Genomic DNA, 11,464 nt, shown 5'->3' on the forward strand with positions numbered 1-11,464 from the left:
TTCAGTTCCAGAGATATGGACTAAAGCTGAGATATTTATGACAGCTCCTCCGAGAGATCTCCTGCTATTCAGAGCTATTTGTTAGACGTGTCAGCTTTGAGAGGTTTGATCTAAGCCGCTGCTTGGTTCCCATAGAAACACTGGCTTTCTCTTTTCTTTCTGCGACTCTGTCTTTTTTTTTTTTTTTTTGTCCTGGTGTCTCTGAGTCACTGTCCTCAAAGACCTGACACACTCAATCCCCTCAGTGCTACATAGACAGCTACCTTCCTTCCTATTGAACACGCAAACTTAAAGTTAATGGAGGTAAATCACAATCATACAATTAAAATCACAATTATATATCATATGAGACTTTACTACACATAATTTTTACAAAACTTTTAAAGGGGTGGTGTAGAGTGAATTTTTTTAAGGCTTGGTTGTGTTTATAAGATGCAAAGCAATGTCTACTCATGCTTCACTTGTAGAAAATTACATTATATATATATATATATATATATATATATATATATATATATATATATATATATATATATATATATATATATATATATATACATAATTTATCTTACTGTGATTATATACAGCTACTCAGCTAACATAAAAACGACTATCGTATTTCCTAGTTCCTCCGAAAGGCCGCCCTCAAGAGGCTGTGATTGGTCAGCTAACATAATGTGCTGTAATTCGCGAATTAGCTCCACGTCACCAGGAAAAGCGTCACGCCTCTGATAGCATGCAGTTTTGCGCTGTGTAAATACTGTCAGTCAGAGAAGTTTTCAGTTTGATTCTGAATCTGACAGAAAATGAAGAGCACACAGCTGAACTTCACGCCTGCTCTGTAAAATAAAATCTGACAAGTGTCATTCACATATATTCAAAATAAGCATGTGTCAGTTGTAGGGATAGTTTACAGTTTAACCCAAAGAATGACCAGTCTGGTAGATGAAGAAGAGCCGGAGTCAGTAAATAAATCAAGTTTACTGAAGATAGTTTGCAGTTTCATCCGCAGAAGCCAGCTTCAACACTCACAATGAGTTCCTAGGCCGCTCTGCTTACAATCACCAATCAATAACAATTATACTCTCACATAACGTCATTAACTGCGTCACACATACAGGTGTTCTAACCTGATTGGTTAAAACACAGATAGACTAGGAACATTTCCACGTGAGGTTCGTGCGTACAATTCTGAACAATATCTAAACATAAACGTCAGACACCCTTTAGACTGATTAGAGCTGACCCCAGACCTGTGAAACGGATCAACAATTAAATAGAACACACACACTTTAAGTATAATCTGTTTCTTATCCAAGGCTGAGTGTACCATCAGCCGTCTTTATCATAACTGGTTAAAAACTGGTATAATCTACATTCAGGCAGTTATATTCTTACTACACAAAGTCTATCTTGAATAAAAAGTAGAATCACTTTAAAAGATTTAACCGTAAAACTATAGCAAAATCACTTTAGACATTTTAGACAGTATTAACTCCTAGAAATAACAATAGAAACAGTTGTTTCCAGTCCTCAGTTCCACTCAAGATCTCCATGACCTATGACCTAGTTTGCTGGCTCCTGAAAATAGGTATAAAGAGACTGGCAAATGCACTGAACATTCTTATATTAAGCAATGTGTTAACTTATTCATTAATTAAAATCAATTCACAGTTAAATACTAAGAAACAGGATGATGAAATGGATAAACGTTGGTCCATGATGAGATGGACTGGAAAGCAGAAATCCAAATCCTTCACAGTAATATGAAACGTTGACATATCTTTTGCGGGTTTGAGATGTAGAATGAAGGGAAAGTGGCCGCATGGAGAGACACTGCAGCGCTGCTGAAGATTGTGGGTGTTTACAGAGATTTGATGGATAAATATGAATCTGTAGCTAAATTGTTAGCGGTGCCAAACAGCATTTCCAATTGTTTACATTCTTATTTGCGTTCTTGCTACAACATACCATTAATGCTAGAAAACTATGCATGTAATTGATCAATTATAACACATAAAAACACAGGTTGTGGCTCACAATCCACAGCTTTGTCCATTATGATTGGAGGGGTTTTTAGCCGGGAACTGGGAGAGATTCTGGAAGCTCTCCTTTGTCAAATGCTAGCTATATATTTATTATAATTATCTGGAACCTAATTACATTTAAACTGTAAGCACTTCTGTCCTTATGTTGTGTCCTTTGGAAGCCCAAATACAAAAACAGAGAAGCTCTGTGTAAATAGCCGTATTTGGATGCTATTTCAGCTTGCTCTACCTTAACATTACAGCACCTCTGGCTACACCCATAGATTGTAAAAGATTCGTAGTGTCTGTGACGTCACCATTAGGTTTCTTAAGAACCCAAAATAAGCTACCAGTAGGCCTGGCCAACCATCCCCATATTGTGCACACGTCATCGCACAGACCGGGGGATACCAAACAAGGGCAAAAGAGGCGGAGCGTGGGAGGAGCTACAGGCGCCTGTTATCGCTTTGCTTAGACAGGCTTTTCTTTGTGAAAGACGCTTAATACTTTAATACCTGTGACTCGTTTGTGTTCTGACCACATGTGCTTGGTTGTACACTATATAAATAAAGTGTTTAGGCTTTTAAAAACACTGCTGTAATACACTGAGCGACTAAACATTGTTCTTATGACGTTTTTCTACAGGAAGAAAACACGAATTACATCCAAATACTATAAATTAATATAGTCTGTGTTAGTAAGTGCAAGGCTATTGATAAAATCCAGGCATAACACTGTATGACAACACTTCAGATGACTATTCTAGAACCCACAGCTAATCAATCTGTCAGATTCTGGAGAGCGTTAAGATGGCCATTTTAACAGTGGCCTCAATAGAAACGCTGCATATGGAGCCAGGACTAGCGGAATTAAAATGAATTGGTCTTTCAGTTACTTCCGTATTTGCTTCACGAGGGAGAGCGGGAGGTTGCCGCTTGGCTACGCCCCGTAGCTGCGCAGGGTGGATGTGTGTAGCCTGAAGGGTTTATGATCTCATTGACCCAGTTGTATTTTTTGTAGTCCTCAAACTTTGTTTGCTGTAGGCTTTGTTAAGATAACTCTGCAAAAGCCAATGTCTCCCTTTGCATTGAACTTTAAGCATCTTACATTCACACATCTACATTACACATCAACTAAAGTTTCAAATGTGATATCATAGTGAACCACCCCTTTAAATTAAATTAAAAACGCTACAACATTCCTTTAAAAAAAATAAGAATTGGCAGACAAAAATGAGACAGAAAAAAGTAGCATGCACACATTTTTAAAAGGACTTAGTTCAGAAATGGAAATTACTGCCGTCTTGGTAGTCATCTCTCTGGGTTTGACCTTTCCCTCCTCCTAATATAGCTTTCAGTCTCTCATTAGCATCTTCTCCTTTTCTTACTGTCTTTAATGTTTTTCCTTCATTCTTCTCTTACCGTCTTGTTTTATTTTTCTCCTCAGTGACCAGTGTCTCTCTGCTCTCTATTTCATTCCTTTTACATTTGATTCACACTTTCTCCCACTGCAGGTGAGAAATAAACCTTTTCGTTTTGTTTCCTCACACTTTATTCGGTCCCAAAATCGTGTGCTTATTTTCTCACTTCCATGCATTTATTCCCTCTCTCACCCTTTTTTTCTCCCTCTTCTCGATTCCCTCTTGAATTTCAGATGCATCCAGTATCTGTTGTTTTCTCAGTCTTTCCCTGTTTAATCTTTTCTCACCTATTTCTGCCACCTTTTCCCACACTATTTTCCTCCTTCACAGGTGTTGACCATCTTCTTTTCCGATTCACACTCACAAATGTGTTTCTAGCTGCTCCACTTGGAGTCAAACCTCATCCTATGTAAAATAATAACAATAATAAATTCCTGGGAAGTCATTTTCTATCTTCTGAACAAAATATGAGAGCGATGCAGTTGAAGTCAGAATTATTAGCCCCCGTGTACAATACCTGACAAAAGTCTTGTCGCTTATTCAAGTTTTAGAAACAACAAATAATAAGTCGCCTTCTAGTTGATCATTTGGTATCAGAAGTGGCTTATATGAAAGGCGAATGCCTCTAGATTATGCCTTTTTTACCACAATAAAATATGATCATGCCTTGATTTTTAATGATTTAATTAGGACAGTACGGCCTGACTTTGCTTAGACAAAAGTCTTAACAGAAATAATGTCCAGTATAGAATATAAAGTCCTGCTGCAGTGGAAACAGAATGAAAATTGTGTCTGACTCCATCATGAGCTTGGAGGACTGCATCCATACATCTCTGCAATGACTCACTTATTAATAAAGTCATCTGGAATGGCAAAGAAAGCGTTCCTGCAGGACTCCCAGAGCTCATCAAGATTCCTTGGATTCATCTTCAATGCCTCCTCCTTCATCTTACCCCTGACATGCTCAATAATGTTCATGTCTGGTGACTGGGCTGGCCAAGCACCTTCTTTGCTTTCCGGAGCTTTGATGTGGAGGCTGAAGTATGAGAAGAAGCGCTATCCTGCTGGAGAATTGTCCCTCTCCTGTGGTTTGTAATTTAATGGGCAGCACAAACGTCTTGATACCTCAGGCTGTTAATGTTGTTCTCTCGCATGTCTCCATACTGAATGTTACCCCAAACTCTCCAAAATATATACAGGAGGGCAAATCGTTTTGACTTCAACTGTATGTACGCCAACACTTTTACCATTTCAGAAAAGCCGATATGCTTAGTCCTGGATCAGAATCAGGTATTCCAGAAAGCCATGTAATAACCCTGCTCAGTTTGCGATGTTCTCAGGCCAGGACAGACGAAAGCAGCAGGATTTTCTGTGATTTTAAAAATGAATCGATACGGCATCTCTTACATCTGACAGGCCATCAATCACATCAATTACATGTCTAACCAAAGACAGCGTGTCAGACAGAATGGATCTGTTATCTCTGTCATACTTAGACAAACACAACACACACACACACACAAAACAGATATGAACCATCAATCTCTGCTTTCTCCTCGAAAACACAATGTTCAGACTATACTGTGTGTGTTTTTAAAGAGGAATTCTGTTCTTTGCTCTTATAAAGAAGGGATCCAATAGTTTTCTTTTACAGCTTGACGATGAAGGAGAAATTTGTGAAGTTGTGTGGTCCTGAAAGCAGTGATTCTTAGCCCAGAGAATTGAACAGGTTCCAGCTATAATAAACAGGAAGTTATTGTATGTTAATGTGGACACTAATAGTTATCATCATGATTGCTTAAGTTTAATGTGAATGTTCCCTAATGATGAGAGCGAATATATAGTTGAAATACTCTACATTTAAACGAATATCTGAGTCTAAACCATATCTTTGGAATCTCTTTGATAATTTTTTTTTTATTTACTTGATAATTAATTTAAACATTGACAGCTAATCCATCATATTTTACCTAGCTGAAACATTTAAAACAGATCTAAAACCTTAATCTAAGGCAGGGATCACCAATCTCGGTCCTGGAGGGCCGGTTTCCCTGCAGGGTTTAGCTCCAACTTGCCTCAATACACCTGCCTGGATGTTTCAGGTATAGTAAGACCTTGATTAGCTTGTTCAGGTGTGTTTGAGTATTGTTGGAGCCAAAATCTGCAGGACACCGGCCCTCCAGGAACAAGTTTGGTGACCCCTGATCTAAGGCATGAATTAAAACATTTTGTCACTGTCTTCATAAATGTAATAGCTAGAAATTATTATTTGTAGTCATAATCTATGATGTTAGCAACACAGGCTGCATCACTCCCCACTGACATCATTCCATGCTGCAGAATCTCACACCACTCGTGGGATTTAATACCTGCTTGGCGTCCATTAACCGCCCACTTTTGTCCATTGTAACTAAAACTGGTTACTGCTATCGCAGGCATTGCCTGTAAAAACATAACTAGAGTAAAAATAACAAAAATACAGGCATTCTCTTGCTTTATCTAAACAATTTTAAATAACACAAATTTATTAAAAATAAATATTTGACATTTTTTTCTAAAATCCTGTCATCAGTTATTAATATTAATGATGTTATTAGTCACTTTGAAATGACATGTGTTATTTGATTATATTACTTATTTTAAAATGAGCTAAAACAACACAATTCTTGAAGGTTGTTTTGGGACAACTGAATTGCTTTACGTTCAATCTACTTAAATTTTTAAAAACCAGTAAGTTAACTTAATTTCCGGTACCAGGTCGGTGACGTCATCGACTTTCGCTTCAAGATTTAAAGGGCTAGCATTGCACCAGACCCCCTTAAGTGGTTTCAATTGAAAGTGTAGAATCTATATTTTATGCACATATGCATCACTTTACTCTGCTGTACAAAAGTTATTTACACTAAAATATACAGTATTTTGCATTGGTTTTACATTGGTTTATTTTCATATTTTTCATATGACACATGTACAAGTTATAGCTCAAATGAAAGCTCTTGCCGGTGCTCATACGGTTCTAGAATTATTTTTACTGAATTATATTCACATATCAAACAGTTGTCGAATGAATCGCGGTGTTTCCATGGCGCAGAAGTGAAACAATACATTTATGATCACTAAGCAGCCCCAGATAGCACAGACAGCTGTCATCTCTCACCTTATGCTGTGCGCTTCAGGGCCATTTCTCCTCTGTTTTTGAGGTGATGTGCATAAGTAATACTTTTATATGTCTGACGTGGTCCAAACACAGTGAATTATGTTTGATCAAACAAAAGAATAGTGAAAAATAAAACAATGATTGATCCCTGTGGCTTGTACAGCACCTCTCATCAGTTGGAATACAATAACTTTTGCATAGATTATGGTAGAGACATTTTCCTTTTTTCATATGATTACAGACATGTGCAGAAACCACCTAAATTAATTACAGCACGCTAGACCACACACAACCTAAAGGGTACACTTTCAAATCTGAGTTTATGAAAAAAAATACAAAAAGCACCTCTTTTTTTAGGTGTTTATTATAACGCAGACAACATATACAGTTATTTTAAACACTTTCAATAGTGTTTTATGAAAATTTAAAGGGTTTTCTTTAAAATGAGACCAAATTTTTGCATTTACATCTCTGCATGTGGATTTGGAAAGCTTTTAAATTTGGGTAGGCAAAATCCAGGCGGAAATCCCAAAATAACAGCAGAGTTTAGCTGGTTACGTTGTCTCAACACAAATCGATTGTGTGAAACCCAGCATTTTCAACAGTGTACATTCAAAAACTAATCAAACTAATTATTTAAATAGAGCTGTAACAACTCAATTCTTGAGTTTTCTGGGACAGCTTAATTATTTTATGTTCACTCTACGTAAATTCCTTCATGTTGTCTCAACACAAATCGAATGTGTGGAAGCCAGCATCTTTTACAGTGAGTTCATGCAACTGGCCCCAGCTCATGTGTCCCTGCACCCCTTTCCAGCCCCGTCCGCTCCCCCACAAGAGGTGCACCTGATCAGCCTGAGCTCCAGCAGCATCAAGGTGAGTTGGGTGGCCCCTCCGGCCGCCAGCCGGCACGGCAGCATCGTCCGCTACTCTCTGGCCTATCAGGCAGTGTCTGGCGAGGACCAGGAGCGCCACGAGGTCAAAGACATCCCTGCTGATGTGTCCAGCTATGTTCTGGAGGGTCTGGAGAAATGGACTGAGTATACGGTGTGGGTCAAAGCGCACACAGATGTGGGTCCCGGGCCAGAAAGTGGCAGCACCCGCATCAGAACCCAAGAGGATGGTAATTCTCCGCTCTCGAACGCTCCAGATCTGCTTTTCTAACCAGCACTAACTCTGGGTTTCCTGACTGACGCCTTCATCTGCAATTCTCACCCTTTCTTCTTTCCCGCTGGAGCTGTTTTGTTGATAACATGCAGCTTTTGTACACGACGCTGGAGAGCTGCAGCTGGCCTTTATAGTGGAGTGAAAGTTCAGGACCGAGCTCAGGCTTTGTTTTGTGAGTCAGCTTTTAATATGCGATGAAAAGACTCGTGAAGGGAGAAAGTGGGCGAACGGAGAGTTTCGGTGGGCTTCACGTGGCTCATTCAGATGCTCCCACACAGAAAACATGCACCTTTTTTAGAGAACGGTCTTATAGCCGTAGCTATAAAAAGGTATTGCTATTACTGTTGTGCATAGTTCATATAAAAAAGCCCCGCAGACTTACACAACCACTCTGAAGTCTCTGATACTCGTCTTGGCTGCGCTTATGGGATTAAAAATGTAGTCATTGTCATTTTATCATTTATCATTGTCCTTTTATTAGTTTAGGGTCGCCACAGCGGAATGAATCGCCATCTTATCCAGTATATGTTTTACACAGTGTCTGCCTTTCCAGCTGCAACCGATCATACACCACGGACAATTACATGATTACATTTCTGGACTAAGGGGGAAACCGGATCACCCGGAGGAAACCCACTAAAGCAGAGGGAGAACATGCAAACTCCACACAGAAATGCCAAATGACTCAGCCAAGGCTCAAATCAGCGACCTTCTTGCTGTGAGGAGATTGTGCTACCCATTGCGCCATCGTGATGCCAATATTTTATCAAATTTATAATTTTATTTTATGGCGAGTTTTGTAGCTGAATCATTACTGCAGGCTTCAGTGTCACGTGAGTCTTCAGAAATGTGACCTTGAACCACAAAAGAAAAGTTCATTTTAAATGTAATAGATTACAATCTTAAGCCCAACGAAGATTGAAATAATATACAAAAATAACATAACAAATTACTTTTCTTAAAGGGACCAAAAAATGAAAAAAAAAAAAATTATTTACTTACTTGTTTTGTTGAACACGAAAGAAGATATTTTGAAGAAAGCTAAAAACCCACAACCTTTGACTTTCATAATAGGAGAAAAATAAAACAGGTTTTCAGCTTTCTTTGAAATGTTCAATTTGTTTTCAACATAAGATCGTAAAAGTAAAAAAAAAAAAACTTTATTAAAAAATATAAAAAAATATATAAAAATTTCCTTTAAAAATAACTATGAAAACCCGTCATGAGGGTCAATTTTTAAATATGCATAGAGATATACATAATCTGAAAGCTGAATAGATAAACTAAAATTAATGTATGATTTATTAGTATAGGGCAATATTTGGCAGACATACAATTATTTGAAAATCTGAAATCTGAGTTTTTCACCTATAAATCACCTTAAATTTTTTTAAAATAAATCACCTTTAAAATTTTCCAAATTAAGTTTTTAGTAATGATATAATTACATTGTAAAAAAAATTATTAATGCCTTAAATGTTTTATTTGAATCAAGATAACTTTTCTAGTCATTGCAACTTTGCAATCAATCAATCAGACAGTCAGTCAGTCAGTCTGTCTGTCTGTCTGTCTGTCTGTCTGTCTGTCTGTCTATCAATTAGTCAGTCAGTTAATCAGTCAATCAATTAATCAGTTAGTCAGTCCATCAATCAATCCATCCATCATTTAGTCAGTCAGTTAATCAATCAATCAATACATTTGTTAATCAATCTATCTATCAATCAATTAAGTAGTCAGTCAGTTAATCAATCAGTCAACCTTTCAGTCAGTCAATCCATGAATCAATCCATCAATCAATCATTCAGTCAATCAATCAATCCATCAATCAATAAATTCATCCATCCATCCATCAATCCTTTAGTCAGTCAGTCAGTTAGTCAATCAATCAATTTGCCAATCAATCTATCTATCTATCAGTCAATCAATCAATCAGTCAGCCTTTCAGTCAGTCAGTCCATCAATCCATCAATCAATCAATCAATCAGTCAATCAATCCATCAATTAGTCAATCAATCAATCAGTCAGTCAGTTAATCAATCTATCAATTCATCAATCCATCAATCAACCCATCCATCCATCCGTCCATTCATCCATCCATCCAGTCATCAATCCGTCGGTTGGCACTGTCGCCTCACAGCAGGAAGGTTGCTAGTTTGAGTACCAGCTGGACCAGTTGGCATTTCTGTGTGGAGTTTGCATTTTCTCCCCGTGTTGATGTGGGTTTCCTCCAGGTGCTCTGGTGTCCCCCACAGTCCAAACACATGCGCTATAAAATTGTGTATGAGCGTTTGTGAATGTGAGAGTGTATGGTGTTTCCCAGTTCTGGGTTGCAGCTGGAAAGCCTTTCGCTGTGTAAAACATATGCCAGAACAGTTGTCGGTTCATTCAACTGTGGCGACCCCTGATAAATAAGGGACTAAGCGGAAGGAAAATGAATGAATAAAGTATGAATTCATTTTAAAACATTTTACCGATCGCAAAGTTTTGGATGTTAGTGTACATTAAAAATGGGACTGAAGTTATTTAGAGATCCGATTATATTTGGGCCAGTGAGTAACCACTTAGCAGCCACCCTGAGCACCACAGTAATGCCCAAAACACCCTAGCAGCCTTAGTGAGTTCTGCATGAGCAGTCGCCATTCACTTTTTCTTTTTTTTTTCGTCATGAAATGTACAAATTGAGTTACATCATGCTGCGAGTAGCGTGTGACTGGCCATCTGTGAGGCTTGTTTAATGCTGCACACTTCTGTCTCCGCTGGGCTCAGCTGTTTGATTGACAGGCGTGTGCCGGAAGTACACGTCCCTCGCCTGTTAAACCTGTCAATCAAACACTAGACTCTCTATCTGATATCCCATCTCATCTCCACTCTCTCTGTATTCCTCTTTTTCCTTGAGGCAATGTGTTTTTTTTTGTGTGTGTGCTTTTTTTTTGAGTGGTTGCTGCCAATTCTGCTTGCAGTGGTGATTTAAAAACTGTTTCTCTCCTGTTTGCTTTAAGCATGTGCTGTAATATTCTGCTTGATTTTAACTCGGCACATGCAGGACTGGTCAAATCAGCCGTTTTTTAACAGAATTTTCTTGATTCCTTTAATAATAACTCTGCTTTGATAATGTGGCACAGCATAACTAGTCATGCCAATTAATATTACAAACCCGCTAAGCAATCCCATTTCTACATATCTTTATTTTGTAACAAAAATGGCTTTTATAAAAAAAATTTTTTTTAAATCACAAATTTTGTATTTATTTATTTATTTATTTATTTATTTATTTATTTATTTATTTATTTATTTATTTATTTATTTATTTATTTATTTGTTTGTTTGTTTGTTTGTTTGTTTGTTTGTTTGTTTATTTATTATATTATTGTTTGTTTGTTTGTTTGTTTGTTTGTTTGTTTGTTTGTTTTTCATAGTCTGTTGCTACATCTTTACTGTTCAAAAGTTTGGTTGCAATATTGATTTTAAAAGAAATTAAAACTTTTATTCAGCAAGAATGCAATAAATTAAGCAAAGGTACAGAAATTTATAATGTATACATATTGTTTAATTTATATAATTTTCAGCTCATTAAATACAAATTATTTCCCCTGGAAAATACACCGTTTCCACCAAAAAATAAATAAATAAATAATGAAAAAAAGGAAAAATATTAATAAATAATAATAATAATATTATTAATAATAATAATAA

At 37.2% G+C, this 11,464-nt stretch overlaps 1 protein-coding gene across 26 annotated transcripts in view; it reads left to right on the forward strand.

Annotated features, from left to right (window-relative positions):
• Positions 1–11,464, forward strand: part of ptprfa (protein tyrosine phosphatase receptor type Fa) — a 566,130-nt gene that overhangs the window by 436,484 nt on the left and 118,182 nt on the right. For 15 of the 26 annotated variants that reach the window (XM_087254905.1, XM_087254894.1, XM_087254901.1 and 12 more), the window contains one exon: positions 7,422–7,727. The exons of the other annotated variants lie outside the window; for them this stretch is intronic. In XM_087254905.1, the coding sequence (XP_087111031.1) occupies positions 7,422–7,727 (306 nt within the window). The remainder of the gene's footprint in view (positions 1–7,421; positions 7,728–11,464) is intronic. 26 annotated transcript variants of the gene reach the window in all.

This window comes from Danio rerio, chromosome 6, assembly GCF_052040795.2.
Source record: "Danio rerio strain M-AB ecotype USA chromosome 6, GRCz13ab, whole genome shotgun sequence".
In the NCBI taxonomy this organism is placed as follows: Eukaryota; Metazoa; Chordata; class Actinopteri; order Cypriniformes; family Danionidae; genus Danio; species Danio rerio.